The 18,903-nt window shown below is 41.6% G+C and overlaps 1 protein-coding gene across 1 annotated transcript; it reads right to left on the reverse strand.

The window, feature by feature from the left end:
* Positions 1-439: 439 nt before the first annotated feature.
* Positions 440-5,166, reverse strand: LOC137368725 (doublesex- and mab-3-related transcription factor A1-like). Its single transcript, XM_068028909.1, has 2 exons — positions 4,650-5,166; positions 440-1,275 (listed from the first exon to the last, which is right to left on the reverse strand). The coding sequence occupies exons 1-2, from the start codon at positions 5,164-5,166 to the stop codon at positions 440-442; spliced, it is 1,353 nt and encodes a 450-aa protein (XP_067885010.1).
* Positions 5,167-18,903: the final 13,737 nt, after the last annotated feature.

Below are 18,903 nucleotides of genomic sequence, written 5' to 3' on the forward strand. Positions count from 1 at the left end.
GCAAGCAAATGGGAAATATTGCAAAGCCCGCTTAAGTTTTTTTTTAGGCGGATTCCTTACTCGGCCGACGTTCAAAAATGCTGCCCGATAGGAAATAATCTACATTTTCAGGCCTGTTATCTTAACCCCATTCTAATGCTTCTCACGTTTCTTTGAAGGCAATCAATAAGACGAAACACAGATTGTGTGTGCTTATCATTTCTGTAACCCAATGCTGTACTTCCCAATCTGTTCAGTACAATGCTGTTAGCCGCAATAATGAAAAAAATCAAAATAACCACACTGATATTCAATGGATCCGTTGAGCAATCTGGTGGCAAAGTGGGACTAATGGGTCCATAATCCCCGAACCACTCTTTTTTTTAAACGTCTGCATATTCGGAGTTTTCTATTCAATTACATGCTTTGCCTCAAATTGGCTTGTCTCACGGTATCAGAGTCACTGTTTTTCCGGATTGATTCTAGAGTACAATCCACTAGAGCAGAGTGCCTCTTTGTTCTGGAAATATGGAATGTCCCTCACGATGCCCGGGAAGGAATAGTCCATTTGAGGGCGGAATGGCAAAGTTGGCATCAGGCCAGAAGTGACATAAGGTGACATGAATGTTGGGAGCCCTCGGCCGGGGCTCGAATAAGCCAGTCGAAGTGGGTTGACGCCCAGCCTAGGGTTCAATCCGTACAGATTTGTGGGTGCTCCGAAAACTGCGCTGGACTGCAGGGGAGAGAAGGCGGACTTTGTCCCGATGGAACTGCCAGAAAGCCCAGCTAAGGTGAACTGTGAGGATCGCTGGAGCTCACCAGAAGCGGCTGCGGTGCAGTCAACATCTTTGACTTGTCCCTTTTGTTCCTTCCCATTCAGGACTTGTTCGATGGCTTGGACCACGTCTCCTTTGCAGTTTGCTAGGATGCACTCTAGTTTGTCGCGCTTCTGGTTGGGGAAGACTTTGGTGAGGATATCAATGGGCGCCCTATGATTTGAGGAAGAGCCAGGAAGATTGACCATGACTTTTGCCAACTCCTTGGGTTTGTCACATTCGTTGCCTGACTCAACATCCGAGGGAGTCACTGAGCGAGGGCTGTCAGCGCCTTCCGATGGAGGATCCGGTGATGGTGAAAGCTGGGCTGAGTCATTCTCCAGAGCTTCGGGATTTCCTGCTTTATCCCTGAGATTGGTGTCCGACCCTTCAGTCTCTGAAGCGAGAGAATGTGAGGGCTGGAGAATCGATCTGCTCACCAAACCATTGTAGAATAGTTCGTATTTGGGGCTCTTTTGTCCTAGAAAGAAACAGAAACATTCTAACCAGGCACAGGAACCAGAAGTGGTAGATTAATGAAGCCTTACTTTTACTGGAAATTAAAAGCACAAATATAATGTGCACATAAATCAGCAAACAACTACATATATCATTTTAAATTTGATAGAGAACTACCTGTTTGATTTTTATCAGTAACAGTGAATGGAAAAAGTGAGCTGTTAGGCAAAAGCAACCATCGGCTACGTTTAGCAAAATATAACCCACCGCTGGAGCTTCTCTCTCATGTACCATTCATTTGTTTATAGTATTTATATCAATTAAGGTTTTCTATTACATCAGAATGAATGCACATTACAAAATAATATATCTGAGAGGTGCAGGAGAGATATGCTGGTCAATAGATTTGCATGAATTTGAGGGTCTTCTTCGATAGTTTGGTTTCACATCCAAATTGAAATTATTTATAACAGACTTTGATTCCAAAGCACATACTTTAATGCACTGTCTTACTGTTATGTTTTTGATTTAAAATTAGTTGAATGAAAACTTCAGATTATGTTTTGTTCGGAAATACGTTATTTGAGGTCTGGTATCAATATTAAATGTCACCCCATCAGTAAAGTTTCCCGCTTGGCCTAAACCAAAAAGAGGCACCAGTTCAGTATAATTACAGTCTTCCTCCAATTTAGAAATTAAGCGTATTTCATATATTCTTAACTAGTATGTAGTATTAAATTGAGTTACGTATTTGCCCAGGAGCCTCTTACTGCATTATCATTGGAGGATTGAGCGAAGTTTTCCTGGTTCATTTTATTAAGCCAGCGGTGTGTTGCCAAAGTTTGCAAATTGCAATCAGTCATTTTGATATATATGCTGCATAAAATAATCGCATATAGCAGTGGTGGAAATGTGAACTGATTGTTTAATGAGCTGCCATTTATGTTTTTTTTAACTAGAGCTTGTCTCCTGTCGGCAGGCGAAATACTGGGAGCCGGTTTATCGCCGTGCAGCAATTGAAGACACTTTTCATTTTTGGGATCTCTTCTCCAATATAGTTGAATGTCCCAAAGCACATTTCTGAAAGTTCTGTACAACACTCAGTTCCTAAATATTTTACAGACCTTCCACGACAAGGATAATTTTTAATCACTGCAAGTTATTTGTAATGCACTTAATTCAATATTTTAATTTTGACTTTACCGATTTTTAAGGGTTATTAGAGGTTTTAAGATGGCATCCCTCAGAATGTAAAACAGTTATCTTTTTAAATTTGCCTATTCTATATATCCTCTGTCTGGGTATCAAATTCTAACTAGAGCTACTGTTAATATCGTAAATATGCAAATGATGCTGCTGAATGTGCTAGACACGTCAGTTCAGACAACCACCGCCACCCCTCCCGCACCCACCCACCCCCCCCCCCCCCCCCACCACCTCCCCCCACATGCACACACTTTTTAAAAAATGAGAACCTTTTTATTGTGTAGTCAAGTTTTCCTTTTGAATTTAATTTTCCAAAATCCAGGAAAAACCCTTCTCTTGGGCCACACTACAATTCGCCCAAAGAAAATTGGCTTAATTGAGTGTTATTTTATACATTAAAATAAATTGAAATATTTTTATAATTCAACTTTTCTGGTCTTCATTATCCCAATATAAAAAAAACAATTAAAACAAGTTTTTTCAGGTCGGAACGGATCGAGTACAAGGAATATTCTTTTTATGCCACTCAAAACAATACCGCTTTACCATCAGATTGGGGCATCTCCAGTTAATGTCACAATCCAATCGAGATAATCGAAACAATATAGTAGCTTTCCACATTCACAAGCACAAGTGCATCTTCCTGAAGAATATGTGTTCGCCTCAACAAACAATTTTAACCAAACTGCAATCGATTCGATGCTAAAATTCGCTGACTTACTTCAGTCAGGCATTCTAAATAACCTAAATTCATCCGTTACCTTGCTGATGAAAAGTCATCGACCTGAAAACATTAACCCGCTCTCTCTCTTTCCACAGATGCTTGACCTGATGAATATTTCCAGCATGTTCTGTTTTTATTACCTTTCTGGATTGACATTTTTGAATGAAATTGTGTATTTGCGGAATAGTAATATTTAAATAAACTCTTTGATTCTTGCTGATTCCCCATAAAGGCTGCAGCTGAGAGTTGTAAATTAAATCAAAGTCGGATTTTTAGCAGATGGCATAAATAGTGCCAGAGTTAACACCGCTAGTTCAACACTATAAACAATAATTCCGCGTTATACTTGTACCTTTATCAGAATGCTGTAAAATTAACAATGGATTACTTCACTATGAAGGAAAGTCGAAGAATTCTGAAATTAACTGGAAACGTCCCTATTATTTCTACGTTTGCAGTATTTTATTTAAAATCAATTAAACCTGCTCATTCTTGATTTAGAAAGCTATAACCCTGCTGTGAAGTTGGCATTTGACTGAAACGGGGACTGTCTCACGGTTAAGCTCTTTGGATCAACCATTATTCACATCGCCTCTCGCTGAAATATAGCCAGGCAGAAATTTCAGCCCCCTAAATTAAAACATTTCCAACTAAAATCTGCATTTGATCCCTTACGGCAAAGTCGCACTCCCCATTTCTCTCTTACCACATTCCTTGTGCAGGAAGATCCGAAAGATCATTCCCCATCTAAAAAGTGTGAGGAATGCAGCGAGACCTTATCATTGATTTGGATATTCAGATAATGAATATGTTACTCTTGGGACGATTATGAGATACTGACAATTGTGACTGGAATATTCAGGGAGTGAATGGAATGCAGAAAAAACTTCTATGGCAGATTTTCGTATCATAACGTTTGGATATTGGAAACATTGTTTTTCAAGTGACAATTTCATTATCTAGACAACCGAAATGATCCTACAGCAACACTAGAGTTATTTCCATGACAAGATAGTACGTAATTTAAACGTACAAAATTATGCACTCTACCTGGGCTGTTTCGAAACGGATAAATTACTTTTTTTCAGGCTCATCAAACCATTGCAAGCAGTGCGGCTTTGCAAGTAACTACAACTCAGGTTTAGGAATTAATCTCGGATTTACGATTAGAGATGTTGACCTAATAACTGAACGATACAAGTAAATTCTATTTGCATGATCAATATTGATCCGGAGCACTCGATTCACTATATTCAAGCAATAATATTACAACCGTTAAGCTATATCTGCTGCGAACGGTATCGATAATGGTGGGGAAAATGGGTACAAAGCAGAACAAATAATTATTAGCAGAAACCTGCGACAATTAAACGGCGATAAATGGACAGATTTCGAGCAGACTTTGCTAGTTTATCCTTTGGTTTCTATTAATTTAAAGTCCGTGTTTTCAGTTTACTGACTTTCACCTTCTTTCTGTTTCTGGTACTCGGCTCCGAAGATCTCATAAGGCGTCGAGACGGTTCTCGATCCCGGGATGATACCGTTCGCCGCCGCGGCAACCGCTGCCATGGCCAGTCCGGCTTCGGCGGCCCCTCCTCCGGCGTACATGAACTGCAGCTCCCGGGCTTCGTTTTCTTCCTGCGCTTGCTGCCGCCGCAGAGCGACCTGAGCGGCCATGACCCGCTGCCTCTCGGCGATCAACATGCACTTGGCGCACATGCAGTCCCTCCAGCGGCAGAAGCGCTTGTGGCCCTTGAGCGCCGACACCACGCCGTGATTCCGGCAGCGGGCGCACTTCGGAGTCCGGGGGTACCGTTCAGCCGCAGAGGCGGCGGCGGCTGCAGCGGCGGCGGCTCGGAGCAACAGCGCCGGGGGTCGCAGCAGTGAGTTGCCGCCTGCCATTGAAATGGGCACGGTGGAAGGGTTAGGCGGCACACAGGAGCCTGGCAGCGGGGCAGAGGGCAAAGACCCTCTGCCATCCATCGTGAATCTTATCAGCCCTGATCACAGCAAGTCCCGATCAGCACAGGAGCAGTATTACCAAAGACTGGCTTCTATTAACAGAGAGGTGTTTTTACAGCTGAACTCTCCCAAAAAAACACAAATATGGTTTCACAATCAAACCAAAAGATGCACCAAAGGTGCTCGGAGGATTTGCAAACTATTTGTTGCACCCGCATGAAGCGTCAGTCAACAACCGGCGCTTTCCAGCATCACTGGAAATGTGACATGCTGGAAATAATTTTCGATCAGTAAAACCTTTTATATAAAAAATTAAAACTGTATCTTTGGATCACAGCAAAACTTCAAGTTATATTTTGCCTCACACACAAAAAAAATTCTATCGGTCAGACGCGGATCTCAGTGCTCTGCTATCTGCTGTTTCTGAGGATTTGGTTATGAGCTGTGGCTGCTCTTGAACTCCCTCAGTCTGTGTCCAAGTGCAATGTTGATGAAGCAGACGCTGCAGATGATAAATAGTTGACACTGAACGAGTCCCAATTGCCGCCCGACTGCCTCCCGCTGGCTGTCAATCACCGGCCGTGGGGGGGGGGGGGGGGGGGCGGGGACAGCACAGCGAGGGCCCTCACCGATTGGCTGGAGCTCAGCACCAATGGAAGCGCTGTCTCCCTCATTGAGAGTTTCCAGATAAGTCACATGGATCACTACCCCAGATGGAACTGACCTGGATGGTACTTCTGTATCAAGATGTAAAATAACCTTCACCACAGTCACTTATTATCACGATTTATCTATATAAAACAGAAAATGCTAGAAACACTTAGCAGGTCAGAAACAGAGTTAGCGTTTCAAGCCCATAACCTATTTTCAGACTTCTAGCATCCTAAGTATTTTGTTCCTGTTTTTACTCAGGTTGCTACTGAACAATAGTTATTCAGGGATACAGAAATTCTTCAATATACCGTTAGTTAAAGATATCTTTTGTGAACCTTGTAATAGTTTCCTAACCTAATACGTGCTGAATTTCGTTTTAAGGCTGCGCCTAATACACTTGCACGTTTTCTAAAGTAATTGACTGGAATAAGCATATCTATAAATGGCTAGAATTGGCCCTTTTGTGTGTCTAACATTTTGAAATATTTTCCAAACAGGCCAGAATAAAATTATGTTTGGTTTCTACATTTGGTTGCCAAGTTTTCATTGAATACAGTCGCCTCACTAAAATAATACTTGATGCAATAGTGGATCGTCGATGTACAGAATCATTTCAAATACACCTCCATTGTAAAATAAACATGATCCGCAATTACCATTATACTTGAAAGTTAGGAACAGGGAAACTTGCCAGGGTACTACTGAATTTCAACCAAAGGGTACAATTTAGAAATCTAATCCTGGGCATATTGATGTAAAGTTGCAACAGCTAACATTTGCTAATATTTGATATTGCCGTACATTTTACATCGTCGCCTAGTTGCAACATGGCAAGTTGCTGATGGTGTAATATTCCATATTAACAATTGTAAGGGTAGGGTCTACATAATCATTTCACGTGGCAATGTAGCTTGTGAAAATAGCTGTGGGTTCATCACACAATAATTCGAGTACTTTTCTTGGAGGTGTACTTTTTATTTTGTAATTATGTATATTTTTAGAGAAAAGCTTAATTCGTTCATCTTCCATTCATTTCAGCTTATCTTACAGTTAAACTAATTTACAGGCTCACACATTAGCCTGTTCTCAGAATTTACAATTTTCGCAATGTATGCATATGAAATATACATTTTTCAGAAAAGTATTTGACATCTTTGGTATGGACATTACCAAAACTTAGGCAAAATAGAAAATAATTACAAGTATACAAGTAGGAAAACGTCATTCATAACTGACTGAATCCCACTCGGCTGGGTTCAATTCTCTCGCCTTGTACTTGCTGGGGTAAATAAAACGGATTCAGTTCAATATGTCCCCAAAAGGAATCAACTCTTCGGGGTTTAATCGTCCACCTATTACTTGTATTATTGTCAATTGATGTGTTTGCTTATTTTATTGGTTGCACTGAGTTTAATTGGAATTCTTACAATGCAAGAAGACAGTGGAGAGTTTCTTCCATTTTTGCATACGTGTGTATATCTAACATGTATTTTGAAAGCCCGGGAACGGATGCTTAGTTACAACCTTGAATACATTTATTGGTTCGGGCAGAGGCAGGAAATGTATCATCTAATGTAAAATTATGTTGCACGTTTAATTCTCAATATGCTGGGAAACAGCCCTGGAAATAAAAAACATGAATGAGCCTACTACGCTTGCGTACGATCACCACCCGCGAAGTATCCTTTCCACCACCCTCAAGATTAGGTAATTATATTTTTCATGCACTTTTCCCCTTTGCATTTATACCGTAGGTGTATACAATTTCTGCTGTGTTCCTGCTCCTGTTACTCCCGTAGCATTTCAGGTACATTTTATACATGTAAGAATTAGTCGGCTCTTTCTGTAATCGAGCTGATTCAGAAGCAAAACCTTTCAGTCGATAGATGACTGTAATTAAATATAACCACTTGTTCAAACGAAACGATCTAATTGCAAAACCTCCAGCTAAGGGCATTTTATATTGCTATAGAATGGAACCTGATCCAATATTTTTTCTAAACTAGGAAAGGTCAAACTGTAACCTCAGTCTTTGGAAGACTGCATAGCTGCTCACTCGCACGCACGAACGTGTACATTTCTAGATTATTTGAATAACACTGTAACTGTACGTTATTTGTATTACAAGATAATCAGTAGTGGATTGTTTTTAAGAATTGTAACTACTATGGGAACGCACATATTTTAAAAGCTGCAAAATAAAAAATTTTCTCCAGGCATAAAGCTTCAAAGAGCCGGCACAGGCACGATGGGCCGAATGGTGCTTTTGTCCTGTCTTGTTCAACGATTCGGATGAGCAAATTGTGTAAGAAAGGATTTAGATTAATAATAATAAAGGGCTGTAGCTTTAGATATTGGTGAACACGTCTCATTATTGTGAACACTTCTCGTTATCAAGTCCACAAGCAGCCCCGCTGTCTTTTAAGCAAAGCAACAATATGCAATAATAATCTCCTGAATTATATTGCAGCGTGGTCCATGCTGTTTCCATGGTCGAAAAGAGCGTGGGGCACAGGTTTCAATACTACAACTCAAACACTTTCACAGCTCTAGGTACGATACGATGATGTCGTATTATATAGAGCATTATGAGTGGGGGCGGGTGTTGGTAACAATTAGAGGCCAAAGCAAAAAAATTGTATTTTGCAGAAAACTGCATTACTGGATTTAACACAAAACGTCATCAAATTCAGTTTGACGCAGCGTTCAAATCCTTTAATATAGCAAAACAAGCACAGTAGTAAACAAAATATATGTTCTTACTGTTAGAGTTACAGTCGCTAGCAAGTTATAATCAGACCTTTTATTTGGATAACTTTAATAACACTAGTCAGCACCTGAACAATACCCCCTTAGATCGTGATTGCCTCTTACTGCATCTGCTTAACTATGGGTTGCATTATTTGCTTTATGAATCAAGTAAGCGGACTTACATATACATTACCAAATTGGAAAGATTAAATGAATGTCTCGATTCATCAGTAGTGCAATCCTTATTCTGTTTACTAAGCTGTATTTGTTTAACCAGCAGGTAGAGTGTCATTAACAATAAAAGGTGCAGGTTCCCACATGTTCTATAGATTTCCTTCCTCGTCAGTTGATAAAACTCTTGCTGTTCGATTCTTAGGGCTATTTGGATCACATGATAAAAAAAATCTTTATAATGGAGTAATCCTCGTATGCATGAGTTACTCTTTAATGAACACAGGCTCACTACTCCATTCACAATTTTAATTATTAATGCTGTCTCCCAGATAAAACATGTAATTATCACACCCTGCAGCTCAGCGAGATTATAGGAGTTGTAAACAACAAAGCCATGATATAATAACCAGGCATTTACCAAAAAAAAGTCAGGAAAATGAGGCAAATCACCTATCCCATAGAATCGTCATGATAGTATTTCCTTTTCATAATAAACTTTAAATCAAATGTCTTCAGCAGTAGCAAAAATCGGCATAAAACATATTAAGAATGTCACTATTTATTCAAAATATATTCTTAACAGACATACCCGTTTTGTAGTTAATAGATTATAATCAACGGTAATCTATTTATTCACAACAGTTTAAGTGAAACCCTCTACAGAGAAACCTCGAAAACAACTAGAGAAACCTCGAAAACAACTGCGTGTCGACTCTCCTGAGTTAATCAGTCTTAATTAAATATCACAAAACTATTAATGCGGTGTTATCTTATGCGTTTCTACTTTTCTACATCCAGTCAAGTGAAACAAAGCCCATGATGGAAGCTAACGCGAAGTGATAATGATGTGGAAACCATTTGCTCCTGTTATTGACGACTGTAGTTCCTAACAAAAACAGTTAATTGGAAAACAAGATTTCAGACAACCATCAGAATCTGGGTTACAATGGTTTTTTTATGATATTGATACTAGAAATAAAATATCTACTGGCTCTTTACCGTTTGGTCAAATAATAGTTTTGCTTGACTATGTAATGAATCAATACCATTCTTTTTCTGCAGTCATTGAATGGAAGAAAATTTAACTCACAGATCTGCACAATTGTTTTATAAAATTTGTGTTTTCACAAGAGCAAGTATTTTGCCTTCTTCTGAATTGAGGGCAAAGCCTGCTGGCTGCATGTTTTCAACCCTTGTACTATGAAACAAATGACTTTTAACTTGAAATAAATGCGTAACTGGAGTATGAGTAATACGCTGTTCAATTCATTTTTATGCGTGCAAATTTTGGCATTGCATAAAGACTTTTTTCTCCACTAGATCAACCATGTATATACTTTTGTCACTACCACAGAAAATTCAAGATTTAACCTAGAATCAGAGGGTAGTGAAGAAATCAGTGGGCCGATTGCTGTTATTTTGGGGCCAATTGATTGTTGAAACTTGTTAAAAAGTATCAAGCTGTATTGTCAATATCTTTGATTTGAAAGACACATTTGCATTATTTGCCTTGCCTGGCTTCTACCAGGCTGGAACTTTAATTGTCCTGTGCATGTCTGTATAAGGCTCTCTCCCAAAAGTTAGAAACTTTAAAAATTACAGTGTAGAGGGGAGAATTTCTACCTTTAAACATTTCAATTAAGGTCAGGTAGGTTTGTAAAGATTCCAGTGGTACTGAGCATTTTGTAGACTAAGTTTGTTGCCATATTGGATTTATAGTCCATGTGGTGTCAAATTGAAGCACTGTGAGACTCAGTCCTCCATGGAGTCTCACTCCCCTTTACTGTGGAGTCAAGTTAGGCTTCCACTCTGGAATTACACTGGTTCAGTGTTCAGAGTTCTCTTTGCACTAATTCTAAACTTGCAGTATAAATGCACCTCAAGAGTTCATTAGTAGGATTAAGTATAAAGCAAAACAAGAAAATGAAACAAGAAAAAGATTGTTTGAAGCTATGCAGTATGAAAAACATTCCTGACATAAAAGGGAGTAAAATGATAAGACGAGACCACAGGATCTGAATTAAGGGGTCAAAGTGAACCCAAAAAAGCACAGCTATACTGAGACAAAAATGAATTATACACAAAGAGGATTATAATTCATATAAAGTCAACCAAAATGATATAATTTCAGGATTCAGGCAGTTCTGAAGATATGGCATTGGCCGGAAATGTTAACACTTTTTCTCTCCACCGATTCTGCCAGACCTGCTGAGTATTTCCAACATTTTCTGTTTTTATTTCCGGCACCTTCAGGTTTTTTGCTTTTGAATTCAGGATAATTATACAGTAAGATGACAGGTGGAAACTAAAACTTTGATAGCAGGGAATTGAAGGAAACTTTTTAAATTGTACAAATCCAGCAGTGTTGAAAAGCAGATAGACACTTTAACAGATAAATTAGGTTGAATTATTTGGGGGTGGTGGGGGGCATTGGTGTCAAGAAATGGCAGATGTATTAGCAGAACTTTTCAAATTAAATTTCATGGGCAATGACTGTAAACAAATTCCAGATCTATCCAACTGGTTCAAGAATCTATATCATGGGCGGGATTTTTAGCCCCCGCTGGCACCGGGAACAGAGGCAGGTGGGCGCAGAAGTCCATGTCACTAGCCTGTGTGCCAGTTCCCTGGCTCCATCCCGCCCTGGGCCATTTTCCCTCTGGTGGGATTGGGGCGTGGGGTGGGGGGGTGGGTGGGGGTGGGAGAGGTGCAGCAGGGGAAAATCATAGGTGAGTGACTGTTCCCACACAGGGCTGGATTTTATTCTCCTGTCGTTGGGAGTGGTGGCGGGTGAAATAAACGGTGGCCTGCACAAGATCTAGCATACGGCGGCTCAATATAATATGCAGGGTGCCCACTGCCTCCTATCATGTGGTGGGTATGGCATCGCCTGTTTCTGCACAGGCGCTGGTGCCATTTTTAAAGGGCTGCTAGGCCTGTACTGACAGATGACAGTTGACCCCGTTTCCCTCCCCCCCCCCCACCAACTACAGTAAAAAATAAATGTTTTACCCCCCCAATACACTGAAATTGCAAAGTTGATCTCTTCTCCCCCCAACTGCAGAGGTTGCCCCTTCCCCCCCCCACACTACAAATGCAGTGTTGACCCCATTCCCCCCACCACCCCCACCCCCACTGTACTAAAAATACTCTGATTCCCCCCCTTCCCCACCTCGGGGGTGCCATCTTTGCCTGGACTGGAAAGTAAAGGTGCATGAGTGCTGCCCATCGCACTGAAGATCTGGAACCAAAGTTAAGATCATGGGAATTTGGATTTAAATGTCTGCTATTTATTTAAATATTGAAATCTGGGTCCCCTTGCCAAGTGGTGGGAGGGCCGCCACGGAGCCTCACTGCCGCCGGGAAGATCAGGCCCAGCAATCCTGGTGTCGGGCTCCGTATCGGGCTGTCACCAGTGCGATCTTCCGGCACCCCACCTCCTGCCACAGAACCCGATGTTGGGAGCTGAACAAAATTCAGCCCACAGTATGGACTGCTGACCCTTATTTGAACCTGATGGTGGGGGTTCAGAAGCCCACAGGAAAATGCTGCCCCACATGCAGAGAGGTCAGTGTTCCAACTCAGACTTTTTCCAGAAGTATTTAACATATTAATGGCCTGATGGTATTTTCAATATGTGGAATGAAAACTTCAATATTTTACTGTCTGCTACACTGACAAAGGCACGTCCAGATCAGTCAATCCTGTAAAGTCCTCCTCTCTGACATCTGGGGACTGGTGCCAAAATTGGGAGGGCTGTCCCAAAAATTAATCAAGCAACAGTCTGCCTTACCCACAGAGCAGACCCTCCAGAGGTGGTGGTGACACAGCGGTATACAATTGGGATGGAGTGGCCCTCGGAGTCCTCAACATTGACTCAGGAACACATGAAGTCTCAAAGCATCAGGTCAAACATCAGAAGGAAACCTCCTTCTGATTATCACTTACCACCCTTCCTCAGCTGCTGAATCAGTGCTCCTCCATATTGAACACCACATGGAAGAAGCACTGAGGATAGCAAGGGCACAGAGTGTACTCTGGGTGGGGGACTTCAATATCTATCACCAGGAGTGGTCCAGTAGCTCAATTACTGACCGAGCTGGCCGAGTCCTGAAGGATATAACTGAAAGACTCAGCCTGCAGCAGGTGGTGAGAGAACCAACACAAGGGAAAAACTTACCTGCCTCACAATTTACTTGTTCCAGATGCATCTGTCCAAGACAGTATTCGTAGAAGTGGCCACTGCAGAGTCCTTGTGTAAACAAACATCTTCACACTGAGGACACGATCCAGTATGTTGCCTGGCAAGGGCCTCACGTATCATGGTGGTCTGCTGTGCACTGCACAGCCTGGCATTGCAGAGGTGGAGGCATTGAACAATGGGAACATCACTGATCGTGCTGTCCTGTGGTTTAGGATGACCTTGTCAGCTGTCTTCTGGCTGCCTGAAGACTGAACGACCCCAGCAGGCTGAGGGGCTCCTGCACAGGTGCAACACTCTCTTCTGTCATTGCATCTTTTTGAATCGCTGGTGTCGCTGGCAGGGGAACTGAGGGGCTGCTGTTTACATAAGGAACGTTCTGACAGGAGCCCCCAGAAGGGGAAGGCAGTTGCTCCTCCTCCCTTGCAAGGCTCACTTGTACCTCCCTGCTCACCTGAGAAGGACGAGGATCTGATGGAGACTCCAGACACCTCGTCCCTCTCTCGCCTTGGTATGTGCAAATCTTCGGCATCCACTGAGTGGGCTGCTGGATCTGGCTCTCCATGAGGGTCACCAGTCTCTCAATGGAAGAAGCCAAGTGATGTCCGGTCAGAGACATGGCAGCAGTCATGGCCTGGATGGACTCCTCCATCGTCTGCGTATTGGTGCAGACAACCTCTAGAAGCTCCGCAGATGTTCCATTACCTCCCGCAGCATTTGCCATATTGTGGCCGACTCCAAAGGCACATTATCAGCCTGGGGCTCAGCTTGAGCTTGGCCTCTCACAGACCTCCGACTGTCAATGACCTCGGCTGTCACAGCCTCCATCAGCTGCTTGGGTGTGTCTGTGATGTGCTCACCAGCTTGTGACCTTGAATCTATTCGCAATCGCATACCCACCAACATGAAAGTACCTGCACTGGTGGAAGGTGCAAGGGAATGATGTGATGCTGCACCCTCTGAGGATCCCTCCTCCTCCTCAGAGGTGGTCAACTGACTTCCGATCTTTCAAGGTTGGCAAAGGTAGTTCTGATGAAAGGTCACAGACTTGAAACGTTAGCTTCTCTCTCCACCAATGCTGTCAGACCTGCTGAATATTTCAAGCACTTTCTGTTTTTATTTCTGATTTCCAGCATCCGCAATATTTTGCTTTTTATCTCCAGGTAAGATTGTTATAGTGTAGCTTCATGAGGAGCAGGGCAAATCAAACTGTAACATCTTGATTTCTATGTTTAACTGCACATGTGTGGTTGCCAGAGGTGTTGTGTGATTTATTCTTTAATAACTGTGAGCACCATTAGCTTCAACATTATTTTTACTGCAAAATCTGGACCATTATGCTTACACATCATAGGAGTGTAAATAAATCTTATAAGTCTAAAATGTTAACAAATGTCTAGATACATGAACTGTATCACTGTTGTGGGTGAATAGTCATACCTGCCTTGCTTTGAATGTAGATTGAGACTAGTACATAACTAATATATAGAATTCTAAACTTTGATCATTATGAGCACTGTGTGCCCTTTGTTGATCATGTGAAAACCTTTGCAATCTGTTTCTATGAACAAGTGCTAACACAAAGGCAGCGACTTGCTTTGTTACATCTGCGATTTTTTTTTTAACAATATACAGCTATAACGGAGCCAACAACATGATTATACAACTGGGGTCTGTCATATGTAACTTTTTAATCTGGGATATTGAATGAAAGTAATGTTGTTAGCTGTTGTCATCTTGTTGATGCTGTTGATACGTTTGTATTAATTCACATATGATTAGGAAGTTAACAAATCACTTGTAGCCCACAGCAATTGGAACAAAGATAAGTGCATTTGTTTGTTGTGTACCCTGGAAGGCTATTATGAGGCTGTCTGCTGACACAAGGAGCTCCCATGACACACCAACTACATACAGGATATGAGCTATGTTTGTGAAGTTCATCCGAACTTTGAAGATAGAGCTCAACCTTTTCTTCATTTCCAAGAATCAATTTCAAAATTGTTTTCAACAACATTTTTAATGATTGTTTCTATTATGTTGGTTGTGGTGTCAATGGCTTGTGTCCTAGGTTTAAATCCAGACCAGACTGATGGGATGAAATTCTTCACTTGTCTGCTGCCTATATAATGTAAAATGATCTGGATATCCAGGTCCTAGTCGGCATGGGCTCAGAGCACAAAACAACTCTTAATGTGCCATCAAATTAGCAATATCAATTAGAGGTCACAGAATAGCTGGTGTGGGAAAGGAAGAAGTGTTGCAAAAAGGGGTACTCTTCTAAAAGCAAAATAGTGCAGATGCAGGAAAGCTGAACTGAGGACAGGAAATTCTGGAAACATTCAGCATGTTAAGCAGCATCTGAGGTGCGAACAGACAAGTTAATATTTCTGGTGTGGATCCTTCATCAGAACCAAGGGTTACTACTCGTCAAGGCACAGAGTGTATAAATTCATTCTGGCACAAAGGCAGTAGTGGATCAGCCACATGTTTCACACACCGCCTGATTTTCATTCTCATTGAGTCATCGAGTCATTTAGAGTCATAGATTCACTTACAGCATAGAAAGAGGTCCTTTGGCACATCGAATCCATGCCGGCTCTCCATGGTACTATCTAATTAGTCCCACTCCCAGATTGATTCCCACAGCCCTGCAAGTCTATTTCTCTCAAGTGGTTATCCAACTTCCTCTTGAAGTTGTTAATTGGCTCCACTTCCACCATCCTTGTGGGCAGAGAGTTCCAGGTCATTACCACGTGCTGTGAAAAAAGTGCTTCCTCATAATCCGACTGCATCTCTTTCCCAAAACTTTCAATCTGTGTCCTCTAGTCCGTGTACCATTTGTACATGGTGTCATGCAGACTCCCACCAACCAAAAATGAGGCATATTAATTTTGTCATATGAACATTGATTTTAAACTTGCTGGGAAGAAGAGAAGGCCTGCCAGACACTCAGCTGAAAAACATTTGCACACTAATAGACAGTGCTTGTGGAGACAAAGGACCATTCCCTGACACATTCAACCCACAATGGATTTTGACCACCAGACATTGAAGGTGTAAGCAAGAACATTCCAGAGACTGCTAAGGTGATTTGGGTCACGCAGTGGTTAGCACCGCAGCCTCACAGCTCCAGTGACCCGGGTTCGATTCTGGGTACTGCCTGTGCGGAGTTTGCAAGTTCTCCCTGTGACCGTGTGGGTTTTCGCTGGGTGCTCTGGTTTCCTCCCACAGCCAAAAGCTTGTAGGTTGATAGGTAAATTGGCCATTATAAATTGCCCCCATTATAGGTAGGGGAATTGTGGGGATGTGAGAGGGTAATGGGATTAATGCAGGATTAGTATAAATGGGTGGTTGATGGTTAGCACAGACTCAGTGGCCCAAAGGACCTATTTCAGTGCTGTATCTCTAAATACAAAAAAAGATACAATTCACAGAAATGGGGATTGATTAAACCAGCTGGTCACATGACTAACTGGCTGGTCCAGTGTTTTTTGAACCAGCCACAGAGTTTTTGAACTCAAGAGAGAGACTGTTTGCTCCTGAAGTGAAAAGACCTTTCCTGTCTGCTCCCATCTCTTTCTAACAAGCCTCTGGATCCACTGAGGACACATGAACTTCAAGAGAGAAAAGTCTCCTACATCGAACAAGGTTTAAGAAGAATACTGGGCCCCAACAAAATGCAAGATCTACCTACAATCAAGGACTTTACGGCAAGGTTGAAGAACAGTAACCGAAACCATCTTCAGATATTGCCTCAAACTTTTCCACTTTATTTCTTCTCTTTTCTGTCTCTATCTGCATGTGTGTATTGCGTACGCATGCTAGCCTGGGCACATCACGTATCCGTAGGCATTAACTGAATTAGAGTTTAATTTTAATAAAGTTCAACCTTTCTTCTTTAAACCTAAGAAAACCTGTTTGGCTAGTTTCTTTGCCTTACAATTGGAAAGCAGTGAACAAGGATTCACTAAGGGGGAACTAAAAAAACAGTGTATTTAAAATTAAACCCTGTTATGGTAAGACCAGGTGAAGGCTGAGAGGGAACCCTAGACCCCTGTATCACCTGGTCATTACAATGGGAACAGTTTTTCCTTGTCTAACTTATCTTGTACACTTCTATTAAGTCTCCCCTCAATCTCCTTTGTTCTAAGGAGAACAAACTCAGCTTTTCCAACCTAACTTTATAGCTAAAATCCTCCATCCCTGGAACCATTCTGCTAAATCTCCTCTGCACCCTCTCAAGGACCCTCACGTTCTTCCTGAAGTGTGGTGACCAGAACTCGACTTTTCATTTGTTAACATCCATTTTGTCTGACTGCCCAGGATGAATTTCACCCCAGATTACTACGTTTCAGTACATAATGGTAAACTTTACATTCCAATTTCAGCAATGGAGACACTGAATCCCCATCTGGCAGCACTGTTAGGACGAGAGTTCCAAAGGTAGGACTTTTCCTGTTGGGACTTAGAGAGGATTGATAGAGGATTAACGTTCAACTACAATAATTTTTGTGCTATGTCCCATGGATGCAGTGATCCTAACTTTCACTTCCTTCAACAGGGATATGAATGAAAAAGAAAACTCACTTCACTTGATTACATTTCAACAAATTTGCCTGTGTAGAAGTGGAAGTAGTTAACTGATAGGGAGATGAGTGATGCAGATGCTAGGGCATTGCAGCCTTCTTGAACATAAACAGATGACATCATCCAATGATAAGTAGGTAGCTATCACAAGATTATTTCATACAGTAGTTCACCACATTATTCAAAAAGAATGTGTTAATTAACAGCATAATCCATGTTAAAGAAATCCTTTACAAAATTAGTCAATGATGAGCAGGGCAGGGTTTGAGACATTTTTTTTGTTTGTCCATTCAGAAAATTGAGACGTTTCTTTATAGCACCAACTAATTTTATGGTTGTTCGCAAGATTTGCCATTTACATAGCACACCATGACTTCCTGTGTCCACCTGTCCTGTGTTAGACTGAAGATAGCTTAACAACTTGCTGCATTAAAAAAAAAATCTCATCTCACCTCTGCTGCTTTTTGTAATATTACTTGATCCTTTTGGTGTGTGATCTATTTTAAGACTCATGGGACTACAAGTAATATCCAAAGAAAACATGGGTTTTATTATACTCTAACTGGAACATATATCTGCAAGCAACTAGTACACAAGCACATCTAAAACACATCTCATGCTGTCGACTCCACTCACAAAAGTCTGGTCATGTGTGACACAACATCACTTCCTTTGGTGATCTTCACTTACAGCTTCTTAAAGTGGTCCGCTCTTAAGGTCTTCCCACAACATCACCCTTTTCTCTAAAGATAAAAACATATGTACAATAAACAATGATGTTGTGGTTCGGACTAAATATACATGATTAAAACAAAACATTATCTATAGGTAAGCAAATCTAATACACCCTAAAACGTAGAGGAGGTTTGCATATTTGTCCCCATTTTGTCATTGTGAACCTCTTCCCAGTGCTGAGCTCATCTTGATGGCTCCTTTGAGACTCGGAACTCTGGTTAGCATGTACTTTCTCTGTGCTCATAGCCTCTGTAAGTTCATCTTCAGACTTTGTCTTTGTCCGTGATGCCACAGGGTTGTCACATGTAGTGTTGTCATACATCTCTCTGAGCTGACTTTGGCTCTGTCTGAGAATTGCACCATTGGGTGTCTGGACCTTGTAAGATCTGGGCTGGTTGCGTATCCTCACAACCTCGGCAGAATACCAAGCTCCCGATGCATGATTGAGGTCTCTATCCTTCTGTCCTGCTTGCAATTGAGCTAATTCTGCTCCTGCTTGCCTATCATACGATGCCTTCATCTTCCCGGGTTTAGAAAGAAGTATATCCTTTACTGTGGAAGAACATGAGAGATGATGACTGGGCAGGGTAGTTCTTACCTGCCTTCCAAACATCAACTATGCAGGTGACGGTCAGCCCATTTCTGATGGAGTA

Source organism: Heterodontus francisci, chromosome 4 (genome assembly GCF_036365525.1).
Source record: "Heterodontus francisci isolate sHetFra1 chromosome 4, sHetFra1.hap1, whole genome shotgun sequence".
In the NCBI taxonomy this organism is placed as follows: Eukaryota; Metazoa; Chordata; class Chondrichthyes; order Heterodontiformes; family Heterodontidae; genus Heterodontus; species Heterodontus francisci.